This window comes from Panthera onca, chromosome A3 (assembly GCF_046562875.1).
Source record: "Panthera onca isolate mPanOnc1 chromosome A3, mPanOnc1 haplotype 2, whole genome shotgun sequence".
Taxonomy (NCBI): domain Eukaryota; kingdom Metazoa; phylum Chordata; class Mammalia; order Carnivora; family Felidae; genus Panthera; species Panthera onca.
Genome location: NC_138341.1, coordinates 82,044,486 through 82,061,950, shown reverse-complemented (window position 1 = coordinate 82,061,950; position 17,465 = coordinate 82,044,486). Strand labels below are relative to the sequence as shown.

At 40.4% G+C, this 17,465-nt stretch overlaps 1 protein-coding gene across 50 annotated transcripts in view; it reads right to left on the bottom strand.

Moving 5' to 3' along the window:
• The window catches only part of MAP4K4 (mitogen-activated protein kinase kinase kinase kinase 4), a 198,051-nt gene that overhangs the window by 46,557 nt on the left and 134,029 nt on the right, over nt 1–17,465 (bottom strand). For all 50 annotated transcript variants that reach the window (XM_060608936.3, XM_060608998.3, XM_060608916.3 and 47 more), the window contains exons 10-12: nt 16,335–16,510; nt 13,929–14,001; nt 12,202–12,412 (exon numbers count right to left, since the gene is read on the bottom strand). In XM_060608936.3, the coding sequence (XP_060464919.1) occupies nt 12,202–12,412; nt 13,929–14,001; nt 16,335–16,510 (460 nt within the window). The remainder of the gene's footprint in view (nt 1–12,201; nt 12,413–13,928; nt 14,002–16,334; nt 16,511–17,465) is intronic.

The following is a 17,465-nucleotide window of genomic DNA, read 5'->3' as shown; positions in this document are numbered from 1 at the left end:
AGCTTCTGGCCCCATCTCCTCTCTCATTCCATATATTGCATGGTTTAGTTATTTTTCTTTAAAAATTTTTTTATATGTTTATTTATCTTTGAGAGAGACAGAAACAGAATGCGAGTGGGTTAGGGGCAGAGAGAGGGAGACACAGAATCTGAAGGAGGGTCCAAGCTCCGAGCTGTCAGCACGGAGACTGTGAGATCATGACCCAAGCTGAAGTTGGACCTCAACCGACTGAGCCACCCATGTGCCCCTCATGCTTTATTTTTTTCCCAGCAATGTCTGCTCTTAGAATTCAACACACAAAACACACAGTTTCCCATGGGTGTGGGTAGGGTCGTAGAAATAAAAGAGTTCCTGTCCTGGTGTTTAGAAACTACAACTTTAATGGCCAAGGCATCTTTATTAAATTGAAACATGTACACTGTCCCCATACAATGTACTTGCTGCCTGTCATTTGCTAGCTTAATGCCCATACAGGCACATGTGCCATGGTGTGGGGCTTGCATTCAGGGCACCTGGCCCTGAGCACTGTGCTGCACCTTGGGAGGAAAGAGGCCTTTCTTTTTAAAAACTAGCTACCGAGGGGCGCCTGGGTGGCTCAGTTGGTTAGGCGACTGACTTCAGCTCAGGTGATGATCTCACAGTTCGTGAGTTCGAGCCCTGCATTGGGCTCTGTGCTAACAGCTCAGAGCCTGGAGCCTACTTCAGATTCTGTGTCTCCCTCTCTCTCTACCCCTCCTCCTCACACTCTGTATCTCTCTGTCTCTCAATAATAAATGAACATTAAAAAAAAAATTTTTTTTAAACTAGCTACTGATAAATAAAACCCACAAAACCACCTCACCCTGCCCCAGGACTTCACCAGCAATATAACACAGACACTTGAGGAAAGAAATCTGAGAATCTCATCCAAGCAGTGTTACTGGAGCCTTTCTACTTCAAAGCAAATTAAGTTAAGATCTTTTATTTTACAATTTTTGCTTTTTCCATTCAGGAACAAAAAGAAGAGAGTGGCTTTTACCAGTACGTTACTTATAACAAATATAAGCTCAGAATACAACCATTTCTCTAACACTGGTAATAAAAATCCTCATATTTTGCCAATTGGGAAACAAGTTTCTTTGCTTTAAACAGAAATTCTTTAATTCTTTCAGATATTCCTGACTAGCCATGTCTTCCAAAGGAAAGCATCTTCTGAGCTTCTGTATTGAATATAAAGACATTCAAAATAAAACAAAAAGCCTTCTAATAAACCTAAAACATAAAGAATCTCATTCGATCAGTTTTAAAGCTTAAAACAGTTGTGAGTATTTTCCTCTAAGAGGTGAACATGGAAGCTCTGTGGAAGTTTCTGTCCTGAGGAGTGAGAGTGGTTTTGTGTACTCTACTATTTTTACAGACTCAGCACTGCTTAGTTCTGAGAACAACCATGGGCAAGGCTGGCAACAATCAGGACACTTTCAGGTTTTATAAAAGAGAAATGACTTGCTAGAATACATTGGGTTTAGCAAACACCTGGCAGGCAAGGTAAGAAGGGCCTCACCTCTGGATGAAAATAAGAACCCACAATCACAACAAAGGAAGACAGAAAGCTACCTGACAAGATATGTAAACAATTTCCCTCCAAATCTGTCAGACAAAAGGAAAACAGAAAAACAAAGAAAAGGGAAACAAAATCACAGGCAAGCAGTATCTACTGCCCTTAAAATTGCCCCTTAGCTTCAGAGAATTTAGGCTCCAAGTATATCGGATTAATATGAACAGGTCAGAAGAGGCAAAGAACCTTATGCAATGAATTTTACAACTTTTAGATAACAAAAGTAGCCAAAATGGGCTAGAGGGGTCCTTTGAAAAATTTTAGTACACACCATGGAATCCTAGAAAGACAAGTGAAAGGTCTCAAGGGACAGAGGTTGTGGTCCTGATTCTGCTCAGCTTCCCTGTTACAAGCCACTTCCCCTCTATGAGCCCCAGGTTCCTGACTTGTCAGAACAGAGTTATGTGTGGTGGGGGTGCGAAGGAGGCAGTGTGCATCAGAAATCATCATGGTGTGGAGTTTACAATGGTTATTATTTTGAAGAAGTCAATAGTTGGTGTCTACAATGAGAAAACGTGTTTAAAAAGTCTTATAGGCAATGAACTCTAAGAGAATCATTCCTCTGCAAAAGATCTGCCCCCCACACCATCCTGTGGAGGGCGCCCTGATGCACTGAAATTAAGAGAGGAGAGAAGTGAAGAACTAGCATGGTAGGTGTCTACATCAGCAGTCTCTAGAAGTGAACAAGACCATCGAGTGAAGTCTAGGAAAAAAACACTCAACTCTTATTTACTTGTATTTGTAGCTCACCCTTTTTAAGATAGCTATTTCTGCATGTTTTATAATATACATACTCAGTGCAAAGGTATGTTAAGTAGACATATGCATCAGATATACGCCTTCAGTTTCTCTTACCCTCCATGCCACTGCACTATGATAAGCAATGCCACATGACCACAGAGATGCAGACCCACAACAGCCGTAGAGATGATGTGCTTACTGCCATTTCCTTATACACCATGCAAACTACTAAAAATTCCTTAATTTTTACATATGATGTTGAAGGTCCCATTTAGACTTATAGTATCACAGTAACAGAAAGAAAAGCAATAGCCTGCACTTGTTTCTCTCTTATACTAAAACAACAACAACAACAACAACAAAAAACTTTAATGAAAGCAAAGCCATCCCCATCTCTGCTGACGCCTCAGCTATCATCAGCAAGGACTCCTTCAGGAAAGAGTCAGGAGGGGACACAACTCCAAGGAGAGCCCTGGAGGTTGTCATGCTGAGGTCTGGGAGAAACGACCAACCAGCAGCCTGCTACTAAGCCGCCACACAGCTGGCAGCCAGATGCGGTCTAGCATCCAACTCAAACCAGCCTCCAGATGCAAGCTCCAGAGAAGAAAAGCGGAAGTTGCGGAGGAAAAGCAGAGAGGGAGCGAACCAGGGTCAGAGCTGACTTTCCACATGCTAGGCCTCTCACCTGGAGCTGCTGCCTGCCCCAGTGCACCAAGTGCAGGTGTGATCTCAGGCCACCCACTCCCCAGACCCATTTCTCATCTCCCCTCTCCTGAGCTGTTGTCACCTTGACTTCAGGAAATGGCAGGACCTCGGTGCACGTCCTCTGGTCACATGGGCTCTAAAGTGGAAGCACTCATTCTCCTTCAAGGGAGTAAGCCTCCAAGTGGTAAGACATGTACAATCCATTTTCTTGGTTGTTTCCAACTACACTGAGGGCAGGGCTCCTAGCCCATTAGAAAATCTTGACTACTTTCATGTAACTAAATGCTACTACTAAGAGGCAACTTTTAAGTGATTTTACAAGGAGCTTTTTCCACATTATTTACACTTAAAAACATTTTTATTTTTTTAATTTAAATTTTAACATTAGGTGCAACACTGGTTTCAGAAGTAGAAGTCAGTGATTCATCACTTACATATAACACTCAGTGCTCATCACAAGTGCCCTCCTTGATACCAATCACCCATCTAACCCATCCCCACCCATCTCCCTCCATTTGTTCTCCGTCATTTAAGAGTCTCTTGTGGTTTGTTTCCCTTCTTTTCTTTCTCCCACTTCCCATATGTACATTTAAAAAGTTTAAATTAAAGTACAAAGTACTTTAAAAAGTCAAAATGAATTATAAGGTGTATGTCAAAAATAAGGTGCCCCATTTCTCCTCACCCCCAATTCGTGATTCCCAAGGTAGAATCACTTCCAATGCCTTTTGTTTTTCTCACAGTATTTGCCTCCTGATTTTTAAATAACACTTTCATAAGAGCTATTTTTAAGAAAATTTCCACTTTAGACACCATCTATTGATTTCTCCCCCAAAGAATATCCATCCACATCACCATTCCATGTTCCCAGTCTAGTCATGTGACAATTTCTGATTAAAGAAAACCACATTCAAGGCAAAATTTAGTGTTTGGAGGAGCTATTAATTGCCTTATTTTTGTTGTTGTGGTCTCTTTCACTGGTTTTCTATGGGTCTATCACAAAATCATCTGTAAAGTCTCTTGCACCACCACAGACCTCCTTCCAATATGGTCAAGTCAATCAGGCATTCTTTCTTCCTAGAGATTTAACCTCTCACACCCCTTTCTTCCCCTACACCAACCAAGACTGCTTGCTCTCCAGGCAGCCTATGCTTGGCCACCAACTTCCTAGGAATTCTTTTGAACTCTCTCCTGTACAGGATCCTGTTTCCTGTAGCCCTTGCCACTTTCGTCCTCATTTGCTGGAACACATTCTCCAGTAGCTTCCTGAGAAGTGAAAACAAGGCAAAAGGCTTTAGGGACTTCGCAGGCCACAGAACCTTTACTCTCACAAGGTACATATAATTTTGACTCAGGCTAGTAATTTTCCCTCAGATTTCTGCAAGCACAGCTATGTCATTTTCTAGTTTCTGATGGTGCTCCTGGAAAATCTCAGACCATTCAGATTCCTGATACTTAGTACAAGACCCATGCACACCCCAACCCTCTACCTACTCCACCCACCATGGCTTTTAGGATGTTCTTTTCATCCCAGACATTGTGAACTGTCAAGACGACATATGTACCTTTGTATGGGTCTTTTTTCATTCATTGTGCAGGAGACTCAGTACATCTTTCAGTCAGTACAGAAATTCGTATTTCTTAGCTCTGGAAACTTTCCTTGAATTAGTTCTGTAGTTCTCCCTACGGTAATTATTTCCTACACCATCTAATTAAATGGTTGTTAAACCCCCTGAATTGATTTGGTTTTTCTTCTGTTCATCATAAACTTAACCCCCCCGCCCCCCACAACGTTCTGGGAGTTTTAATTTATAAAAACTTTTCAGAGGCGCCTGGGTGGTTCGGTCAGTTAAGGGTCTGACTCTTGATTTTGGCTCAGGTCACAATCTCACAGTTTTTGAGTTTGAGCCCTGCACTGGGGTCTGCATTGACAGTGCAGAGCCTGCTTGGGATTTTCTGCCTCCCTCCCCCATCTCTCTCAAAATTAAATAATTAAAAGTTTTTAAAAAATTTAAAAGCCTCAAAAATTCTTAGTTTCTGAACATCGTTTCATGAATATTATTTGTTCTTCTCATTCGAGGGATATTAAGATCCTACACATGTGCATGTGTCTGTGTGTGCAATAGTTTCTGTTCCCTACACTATTTCCTTCAAGATTCTTTTTCTACTTGTCTTTCATGTTAAAGGTTCTTTTCAGTGCCCACAATCTTGGCTGTCCATTCACATTTAAGACAGTAAAAAGGAAATTATAAGGGCTATGGAGAGTGGTTGGTAACTATTAAGCTTCACAGTAAGATGATGGGAAGCAGCATGGGCATTTCACTGGCGCTTTTTGTCCCTTGGGCTAGTCAGTATCTCCAGAGAGGAATCTCTGCAGCATTCTCAGAATCCTCCCCATCTCCTGCCTGGGTTGAGCAGAAGGTGTAGGTAAAGAAGATGGCATCTGTAGTAAGTGTGGCCACCAACACTGTGGGAGCTGAGGTGAGTGTGCATGCAGTCATACTGGTGAATACTTAGACTTCCAATTAATGCCCTTGTTTTCACTCTCTCTCTCTCTCTCCACATACTCAGTTGTGCCTGAATTCTTCATATACTGAGGCTCTGTTGTTCACTTTTTCTAGGAAGTCTATATCTGTTCCCACAGAGGAGAAGGAACAGAGTAGCCTGGCTGCCTGGGGTGGGAGAATCTAACTCTCCATATCTACATGCTGTTAGCCCCACCTGTTGCCTCTCATTTTTGACTCTTCCAGAATTTGCAGTACTAGCCTTCTTACAATCTTTACTCTCCCATGTACTATCTAACTTCCACAATTTGGTTTCCTTTCTTGTTCTCGTTGTCCTTGTTTATACCATTTTTCTCAGTCACTTCACTGGGATTTCTCAACGAAAGTGAGGTAAGCATTGGGGTGCCTGAGTGGCTCAGCTGGTTAAGCATCCGTCTCTAGATTTTGGCTCAGGTCAAGTTCTCACGGTTTGTGAGTTCGAGCTTCACATCAGGCTCTGTGCTGATAATGCAGAGCCTACTTGGGATTCTCTCTCTCCCCCTCTCTTTATGCCCCTCCCCTGCTTGCACTCCCCCTCTCTCAAAATAAATAAATATTAAAAAAAATTTTAAGTGAGGTAATAAGCATCATGTTATTTTTCTTCAACTGTTTTCCTAAATCAGTGTAACGGTTATTATGTAATTATTTGCCATAATTTAAAAAAAATTTTAAGTTTTATTCAAAATGCACATCACAAAATAAGAGTAAGCAAATATCTTACAAACACGAATAGGCTACAACTGATGTTCTCAACTGTCAAATGAAAGCCTCCGAAAAGCTTTTTGTTTCCTATGAAAGAAACTCTTGGTTGCTAAATCAACACACACACACACACAAAAGACCATAAGCTCCTTGAGAGCAGGAATCCTGTTTCACTTATCTTTTCTGCTCTGTAGTAAATATCACAATAAATACTTTTTTGGGTTGAATCCAACCCTCACACCGAACACACGGCATCCAAGAGAAAAACTGCTGTGATTTTATCTCCAACATTTAGAGTTTAGAGTAATAAAGGACTAAAGAATCCATTCATATCTCTAGGTCCCAACAAGATCCAATCAAATCATAACGCCATCTTTTCAAGATCACTTGGAAAGTACATAAAAGCTTAAACAAGAATTGTTACATTTGGTTAGTGCCTCGTACTTTACACAACACACCTTTTATGCCTCAGAATAGTCTACAAAATCCTTTAAAGTTCTCTAAGGTCTCTCTGGAACTCAAATTAGAGATCTCAAACCCAGAAGTCCATTTAAGAACAGGCATAAATTTCAAGAACAAGTCCCTTCTTTCCAGAGATGCAAGTAGGACTACAAATGATTGATTCATGCATTGGAGAAATATTAATAAGCACCATGGTGAGTGTATACAAAGATAAACTAGACAGAGCTCTCTCCTCCAAGTCTTGTACGTAACATAAGTCACATGCTTTTTAAAAATCAACAAGACAATGTGGAAAGTGCTGTATTTCCTAGGACTGGCCCACTAAGCAAGTCCTGGTATGAAAACCAACTGGCTGACAAGACTGATGGCTAAGGCAAAAAACAATGCAATTACTGATTTCTTCTTCCACATTATGCTCTAACATTTGAAACTGTTAATTGGACTAAGAGCAAGAATTTAAACTATGAACCATAAAAACCACTATACTCAGAAGAGGCTCTTAATTTAAGGGAGGGGAGACAATTAAAACTAAAAGAAATCCCTTAGTAAATATACCTTAATAGATGATTAATGTGAAAAACTGGCCTCTTGCAAAAGAACCTCAAAAGAAAACAGCCCAAAATAAAACATATGCCATCAACCATCAATTAAGTAACATCAATTCATACTGGATTAACCTTATGCCTGTGATTTCAAATAACAAAACCTACGAAACTCTAATGAACATGCCTTTTCAGGCTTACCCCACTAAGAATGAAAAACATGACATAATCCTTTGAAGCATTTGCAAATTGATGTCATCATTATTTTCTTAAATCACTCTTTGAAAACAAAATCAAAGAAACTAAAAAACTGCATGATGCTATAAAGTGATTTCTACATCTCTCAAATTATAAAGAGAATTCCTTATTATTTAAATTTTCCCAAGCATGCCCAAGTAAATATGTACTTTTCCAGCTATGCTTTAATTAGGCTCCCTTTCTAGTTTGGTACTTAAAAGTAATGCTTTCATCTCACAATTCTAAAAACTTTTCTAAATAGATCACGTTGATAATGGTGAGGTCCATGTAAACACACTTCACTGGACTTACTGTTGTAGAAACTAACGGACTTTAATAAACCAGTCTGGTTTCCACATTCAGCCATTTCCAAGCACTTCCGGGGTCATGTTACTCCACAAACATACCACCACCAATCCTTGAGGTTTTTTTTCCTGCCAGTTCTGATGAGGCCTTAGTAGAAAAATTATTTGCTTCTCCCCAAAGACAACTCTTCCCCATCTTTAGGCAACAAGCAACATTTGGTGAATTAAGCTAACTCTTACAAAATTTAACTGTAAATATAACCAGATGCTAGACTAGGATGTCAAAAGAACATGTGAGAACTTATAAGGAGGCTGAAAGACAAGACAGCTACCCTCTGCAAAAAAAAAATGGAGCTGCTGACAGAGAAGGCAGGGCGTGGGCTACAGGGGCACCTGCACACCCAGATGCATGTATGTAAAAAAAGGTAGCCCTGTGCTAATATGTACTTGTGATGGGAGACAATCATGATCTGCCAAACAAAGGCCTTCATGTAAGCAAAGTGGGGTGAGGAAATGGTTCCTATTCCTTTAAGATATGTGAAGATCCGGTTGGGGTAAAGGAGTCCACCATGCCTTCCTTCCAAGATCTCGCAGCCAACAAATACATGGGGCAGTTTATTAACTTTTTTTCTTAGAAACGTTTACATTTTTCTAGTGTTATAATTCAGCTTCAGTACTGATCTCACTTCACACAGAAAAACTGTTTTTCTCTTGCTTTCCTTCATCTTTAATTTCTTCCACTTTCACCCACCCCTCTAAGATTTTAGTCACTTTGAAATTTGTAGAAATGACAGGAATGAATATAACCATGTGTCCTCTTGGTGGAAGAAAAAGCAAAGAGACCGCTGGGGCTGACACTAACATTTACCCCCAACTCGAGGCAGCCCAAATCACCAAGTGACAGCTACACCTCCAGGGCCTAAAAAGTCTACAGAGCATAGGCACTGCGGTCATCTTCCCAAAGGGGAAGACTGGAGAGACAGGAAATTGGTTTGTTGTCTTTTTCTTTTTTCTAAAGGAAAGGATAAATTCTAACCTTAACTGAGAAGTTTGATTGTGACTCTTCCATACTAAAATAATCAATTATGCATATTAAAAAAACAAAAAAAACAAAACGAGAATGTGCTGATGGCACCAAAGTCCTGCTAAAAAAACAAATCTTCTCTAAGAAATTTCCTTTTTCTGAAGTTTACTAAAGTAGCACACCAAACACAGACAAATGTATCTTGCTTTTACCAATAATTAGGTAAGTTTTCTTGAGGTCGAAATGAAGAAGTATCTACTAGCAAACGGAAACTTAGTGAAATATGTAACAGGTTCAAAAAACATCTGAAGTACACCAACTAACATGGCAATCTTAACTTAGACTGCTGATCAGATGTTCTCTTCATATTTGTATTAAAATTAGATGAAGAATGAGAAAACATGCTAATCAAATATGTGGATGTGGTGGGAGTAGGAAGACATAGTTAATAGGTATCAAATCCAGACTCAATGCAAAGAGAGCACAAACCATTAGGATAAGACAACAATACAATCAAATATTCATTTGTGCTCAAAGAAAAAAAAAAGAAAAGAAAGAATGGAAGAAAAAGCTGGCCTGTGAACAATTTTTATGGGGAAAAAAAATGAGCTAGAGGCAACAATTCTATTTGAGCCAGAGGTGTGATGATGCATCTAAATATGAAAAGTAAATGGTAATATTAAAATTTTTGAGGCTGGGTCATTACCACACGGGGTCTTGAATATGGATGAAATACTTAGAGTAAGCGGAGAAAACCCTGAGTGGATCCTGATGAGAAAGACTAAGGAGCAAAGTCAAACACTAGAGGAGCTGTGAGGTCCAGAAAAGGAGTGGACGAAGCTGCCAGTACAAACTTGGCTGCCTGAGCTCAGCATTCTCCCCTTTTTAGCCTGGGACCATCCAAAAGCAACAAGGAAAATGGAAAACAGAAACAGAAACCTCATTGTCAGCAAAACTGAGAGACAAGACTCAAAAATATCTGCAAGGGCTTCTAAGATCTCCAGTTCATGCAGAAGCCAAGGAAGAGGAAGCAGAGGAAAACAAAGGAGAGAGATCCTATCAGCACATTACAAGGAGCAAAGGAAGAGTGGAGTATATACACATACAGATTTCTTAAAGATGAAGAACTTACGCAGGGCAAAAGCACTAACCTGCAAAGAGAGCTCAGAAATAGAAATGGTGGTGTGACAGGAGTCCTTAGCACCAATAAGCCTGATCTTATGGCAGTTGCATAGAAAGGAAAACCTATACTCAGTTTCCCTACAACCTCGACTCTTGGGCCATTTCTTTTTGCCAGTCATTGCCAGATATTTGTCATCTCCTTTCAGTTTTAACTGTCATTTATCTTATGACTGAGGCTAACCATCTTTACCTACTTTGTTAATAACAAAAGGAATCCCTATTCCCCACACAGTTCTGATTGAAGGTTTAATGCCAATAAAGGGCTACAAATCATTTATGGGCTCAAATATTCCCAAATTACCTTCTGGGACCTAGAGTATAGACAATGCTTAATTACCCTGGGCTAGAAAAAAGGAGCTAGATTACCAAGAATCCAAATCAGTGGATTCTATTCATGCAAATGTCCCCTGTTTCATACCTAGCTCCATCTTTTCTGATTAAGAGGTGCCAAGAGGTGACTGTGAGTTTGAACTTTTACTAAGAAGCTGAAATTAAATGGCTAATTAAAGCAAGTAAAGTGCAAAGTTCTCACTTACCAGACATCCTTAATCCTCAAGTCTTTATTTTAACTAATAAAACAAAATGGCTGTAAAACTTTAGTGTCTCTCCTCTAGCCAGTGCTGGTCTTCACTTTGTAATCCTCACTCCCTACTGGGCACAGAGGCTGGATAACGAACACTTGTCTCACTACCACTTGGCCCGAAAGCAATTTCTGTAGCAAATTCTGTGTTACAAATGGGCTGGAGCTAAAGTTACAAACCACCAAACTAACCTGTTTCGTGTCCTCAGGGAAAGTAGAGCCCAGGATTTAAATGGACAGTGCAGAATGTCGCATAAAGACACAATTGGAAATTGAGCCTCAAAACTCAAGCATTCTCATATACGAAGTCCATGGTCAACAGGCAACCTTGAAAAACCCTGGACTACTCTGGGTTTCTGTTATGTTCAAAGAACATGGAGAAAGTCTTAAAAATACTACAAAAGAGTTTGCAAAAAAGCCACAAAAAGAGTTACACAAACAGCAATATTGTCCCTCCTACAGAGGAAGGTTATGTCCTATGTTTTTTTCTGCAAGCCCAGGCTGAACATTTCCATTCTCCTTAGCTAGACAGACACTGGTTTTCTAAGTCAGGTAAAAGTATAAGTTTTGCAGAATTCAGACTATAAAACACACAAAACAAAGATTCCCCCCAACCCAAATACACTCCTAACTAACTTGTGTAATATGTGCTGTTATCTAAATTAAATTCCACTGTTTAGTATCAATACAGGGCTTTTTTGTTGTTTTGGGTTCTTTTTCTGCCATAAGAAACGTGAAGCGATAAGGTGTATGCATTAAGTGGAGACTACTATGAATGAGAAACTGGGAGTTGTACTATTATGAATGAGAAACTTGGAGCTGTGAGACATATTATGAAAGGTAGTTAGGAAAATAAAATCAAAAGTTTCTTTGAGCCCCAAGTGAAAGAGAAATAACACTTCTATGAATTACAAACGAACAAGTTGTGGGTAACCACATCACCAGTGGTGCTTAGTATTAATGAATTAAATGAGCAGCAGGTGGTACAAAATGTATTTCCCTATCACAGGATATAATTAATCTCACTAGATAACAATTAGATTACAGAACAGCATTTGTATTATACCCAATGTAATTCTTTTTTTCATCCCTTATTATAGTGTGTGCCTAAAGTTAAGGCATTTATAAAAAACTAAAGTTAAGGTGTCTGTACCAAAAAAAATGTTTTTCCTGTGAAAAAGTCTGAAGTTTCAAAAAAATATGTACACATGAACTTAGATCCAGAGGCCAAGAGAAGAAACTAAGTCAGGTCAAGCTTGAGCTGGCCAACTTAAACCACAAACAGAAACAGCCTTTCCAGAACTGGTATGATGCGGTCTCTGGGACCCTGCTGCTCTGCATCTAGCACAATGGTGGGGCAGGTCCTTCAGTTTTTACAAGCAAGGAAAACATTTCAAAGACCTCAAGGAATGTGAAGACCTGACAGTCCAAAACCATAGACAGAAGCCTTCCTTCTGAAGTTACCTGACTAGCTAAGCCAGGGGAAAGGTATCACATCAGGAGGCTACAGAAAACATTCCTTTGAGTGTCTGGCTACCAGCGTGAATAAAGAAAGAGAATACCCACTGGACATTTCCCTCTTCCTACCTCTTCCAGCCTCCGCCTCTGTTCTTTCTGCTGCTCAATCCGTTTCTGCCTCTCTGCCAGCAGCTGCCTTTTATATTCTTCTTGCTCCCGGAGCTGTTGCTCCTGCAGTAGCTGCTGTCTCCGAAGAGCCTCGGAACGTTCCTTGTTCTCCTGTTGCAGTCTCAAGAAATCCCTACGAAGCGTCGACTCACCAGGCACGTTGACAATGGAGCTGTAGGAAAAGGCAGAGCTTTCAGGAGTACTCACAGATCACTCTGCCCTCCGGATGAGACAGCGGCCTCAGCACGCTATTCCATTTCTCATTCATCCTCTTAATGAGTTCCTTCCACCCTGGGACTCAACTAAACATGGGAATAACTGTATCTACAACTCAATAGTATTACATCCTTTATCTGTTTCTGTCCGGGATGTCTGCATGACAAGACATCTCTAACTTCGGATTCTCACATCAACTCAAACTCTATAAAAGGAAAGTTGAAATCCTCTTCTCCCACTTCATTAGTCCCTCTCTGACCACCTTATTTCCCACCAATAAAAGCAACATCACGTTCTGAGTCTACCACAATAGAATGATCAGAGTAATCTTCAGGACTACCCTTCCCTTCTTCTTCTGGTCCACTAAGTCTTGTCACGTATGCCCTCCCACTGCCTATTTCCAGAGTAAGCAGCTGAGCCCAAGTGGGTCCCAAGAATGAGCCACTGGGAGATAAACAACATCATTCCTAGCTGGTCTCCCTGCTGAGAGCCACCACTCTACTTCCAATGCCCAGAAATAACATGGCAAATCAATCTCCTGAAACCACTCTCTCCTTCTATCATACTCCTATCCAAAACAATTATATTTCTCATGAAATCGATTCAAATTACTAGAAAATATTTAGTCTCAGATGGATTAAAAACATTCTCCTATGTATGAAGAAAAGGATATTAAGGAGTTTTATCAAAAGATTTTCTCATCTCTTCATGTGCTCTCTTCAAACCCCCACCGCCCACACATGGGTCCCCACAGGTCTCTCAACACGCCCTTCCAGCCTCCTTTTGTTCAGTAAGTTTTGTGTGGCTAAAGCACAAAGGACTGCCAGGCAAGACCATTATTAAAATTTCAAAATCTCATATTCCTTGAATAGTTACTATAAGGTTCATACTACCAAACCTTCAACCTTCTGCTTCACTGTAACTTGGGAAGCCACAGGTAACCAAAACATAGACTAGTAGATGGGTCAGGACATTATATACACTCGTAGAAAAAATGCAAGACTGGTAACCACACTTGTGGGAAAGCAAAACAAAACAAAACAGAAAACATTTTAGGAAAGACTGCAGTGTTTTTCAATGGAGGCCCTACTGGCCCATGAGCAGGACAGTTCTTTGTGGGTAGGACTATTTAATATGCAGCACAGCATTTACCATCCATGCCTTCTGGAGCAGTAAGTGCCAGCGGCAAGATCCCTTTCCTCAGAACCAAACACAACACTCTACATTTCCAAATAACTGGGGGAGGGGAAACAGTGCAATCTTGGTAAAGCACCACTGAATAAGAGAATCCAGAGGGGGAAAAGTGTTCATAAGAATCTTTTGAAGAATGAAGAAGAATGAAGAGATTAAGGTACTTTCAAAGTACTTTAAGATTTCTTTGAACTACGCAGGCATCTTTTGAAATCCTGGCATTAGCATGAAACAACCTATTCATAAAGCAGGAAGCTGAACAGTGGCTTCATCATTATTACCTTGGCTCTCCTTCCTGCTCAGGCACTTCCTCCTCTTCTTCCTCACTCCCGCTGTACTCATATTCGGTTTCATCTATAAAGGACAAGATAAATGGAACAGTTCACAAATCATGACACATGGATGTACATGCAAACATCTCTAAGAGCACTATGGCAGAAAATAAACAATACGTTCTTTATGAAAATGATAATGTATATGGAGTACTTGGGGAAGGAGGGGGGTGACACCCAATTCCCTGGGCCACCCTTACTCCCCATGGAAGAGCAGATTTCACTGTATTCAAGACAGTCCCTTATGGGATACACTGGTGAGGGGGTACAGGGCTGTGAGAGGGGTGCTCAAGCTCTTGACACTCAAGAAAAGTGACTCCAATGCATCAGCAAATTGGCAAAATCCCATTGATGCCAAAAGGCTAAAGAAAGAGATTAACTGCCCAAACCAAGGCAACTAGGAGATGTCATCTGTTTACTGTTGGCACTCAGGGAGCCACTCAGAGTGCAGCAGAGAGAAAGGTCTGCGGGACTGATGAGTGAACTACAGGAAGTACTTGGGGCATTGAGAGACAAAATCCAATGTCCCCACATATTACAAAGGTGAAGCCAGGGAAAAATCGGTGCAAAAACAATACAGCAAGAGGAGGAGAGAGAAGGTGCTCTTTCACCACATCAAGCAAAAATGTCAACATGAGCAACCTGTTTTCACATCAGCAGGTTTTATACTACGTCACCCCAAGTAACAGACCTTGTACTTAAGGTCAGTACCTAAACTTTGAGTGAACAATTTCACTCCAGAGAGCAATCAAAACTAGAAAGGTTGAAGAGATGTGTAAAACAAGTCTATTTGCAAACAAAAACCACGTTTCTAACTTTTTTCAGAGACACAGAAGTTGGAAATCAGTATCTCGGTAAGAAAAACAGTTCTGAGAACTTAAAATGGGGTCAGTCTATATTATACATAATTCTAGATACACATATCTACAGATTCATCAATCTATATATACAACATTAGTTCTTTTCACTGAGAAGACCATCAAAACTGTATAATTTTAAAGAACATAAAAACAGGTTAGCTTCCAAAGGAAATTCTAACCTAAGTAATCTTTTAGACTCCTTTAAGTAGTACTCTGTTATGTTTACAATTTGGTACTATGAACTATTAATTATTGACAAGAGGCTGAGGGTATCTGAAAGGTAAATGAATGTAACTTGAAAATAAAGAAATGAAGATAAAGTGCTCCATAATTCTCATCCACAAATGTGCACGAGAGTCCAGGCGGAGTGCTCAGAAAACGCCTGGCACGGAGCAAATGCTCCATGACGGTGAGCTATTATTAAGAAAGTACATACTGGGAAAATGATTCAATATACAAATAACCTCCCTCTCCCACCCCCAAAAAAGCTTTGTTTTCAAATTTCAGTTCACTTATTGTAACTGCATAGCTTAACATACCAAACTTAATTACTTTTATAACTGAATATATCAGAGGACCAAAAGTAGTTGTGAGCATCGCTGATAATGTAGCTCTGAAGACTGAAAAGAACATGTAAAAAGCTCACTACAGACCTCCAAAGAGGACTGTGACCAAGTCTTTTTACTGCCTTGAACTTGCTCTTCTTAGTTTCTCTTTTGGCCTTGAAATTTGAACGTCAAAAAAATTCACCGTCAAGATGCCAGTTATCAAATGTTCTGTAAAGTTATGATAAGAATTCATAAAACAGAAAGATCAATGTGAGCTGGAGGCCTCGGTGAAGGCGGAAGACGGTGGAGAAGCCTGGGCTCCATCTTGCTGGACAGCAAGGAGACAGATGGTGCTCCGGACAGGTAGATACAGACCACACAGAGATATAAAACCAAGACACCAGGAACAGAAAGAAACATTAAATAATTAACATGTTCACGTTGTGCTATGGTGACAGAAAAGTAGTCAGGCACACATGTGGCCCAGGCCTGGCCACACCACCTGCACAGAGTAAAGCAGTAAGAAACCCAGAGGGTTCTCAAGTAGGAGAGACATGCAATGAACACACGGATGGTGACGTTCACAGCTGGTGCTCAATAAACCTTGAGTGACTTATTCAGAATGCAAATGCACATAATGAAGTAAAAAGAGCAGCAACAAAGACATGTTCCTGAGGAGGAACAAGAGAAACATCCCTTCATGCTGACCAGCCACAGTGGCGGTTTATCTGGTGTCAGCTTGGTGACATAGCATGCAGCTCCGGTCTACTCCACCTGAGTCGGGCTGGCCCTGAGGCTCATGGCTGACCCGCAGAGCAGAGACAAACTATGCCAGCACCGGCCAAGGGAGCACAAACTCCTGGGTGGAAAAGGAGTAACCTATTCTGGTGGGCAAAAACCTCAAATATTTTTTTTTTTTTAAGATGAAAATAAAAACAGATTAATACCTTTCTCTCCTCTCTTCTTTCTGGTCCGGTCTATGTGGTCCTTAAGCTGGATTCTAACTTGCCTTTCATTTGGCTGATCCCTTATAAAAGGATGTTTCAAAAGCTGCTCGGTGGAGGGCCGCTGCATGTAATTCTTCACCAGGCACCCTTCTATAAAACTAAAAAATTTCTTTGACCTGTAAGAGAAAGTAAAAAAGATCATCGAATTTCTACTGCAAAGAGCAAAGCTCCAAAATATCAGTAAATTATTAGTCTGAAAACATACAAGAGCTTCATAATTCACTGTGAACATTCTGCAAATGCACAGGGAAAGTATGAGGAACCCAGGACCATTGTGGATAAGGAGCATCACTTAAACACGGTTTAAGAATTATACCACACCACCACCAATACACCACAGAGAGCTCTGAAAGCAGTCAGCTTTAAATGAACTAGGTTTAAATGTAATGTTGTTTATTAGTCATTTAATCACAGGGGTTTTTGTGAAAATGAAGGCAGACAGGATAGTAGATGTCTGGAACCTGGAAGACAAGGATGGACACAAAGATAAGGAGCTGGTAAATGACCAAATGCTTTGGCTCTTGAACCTGTTAATACGATATTTCGATCAGTTCTCTATGCTTAATGTACAGAGACAGAAATACATAACAGCTCTGAGGAGGGCAAGGACTCTGTCACAAACATTTACCCTACTAGCTACTTCTACTTTTCCCCTTTCCTCCATGCCTGGCTCATGATGACCCCTATCCATGGCCTTGGCCAAGACACTTACCTATCCTATCTTTTGAGACTAAGATAAGATATGGTCTCCTTAGGTAAGGCTTTCCTTGGCAACACTCCACCCTACATGCCCAAAATTAGAAGGCTTTCCTCTAAGGTTGTTTGCATTTAATAGACTATACACTTCATGTTTATGTTTGTCTCCCTGCTGGGGTACAGGTCAGGAACGGATTTCTACTTTTCAACTTGTCGGCAATGCCCAGCACTGAGCATGGCAGACCACAAGAGGTATGTAATAAATTTTTGTTGAATGAATGAGTTGTTCAGTCTTTCGTTCAGTTCTTTCTAATTACTTCACTACTTTGAAGAATCACTTCTATTGTCTTGTATTTCCATTCAAATTTGCCATTT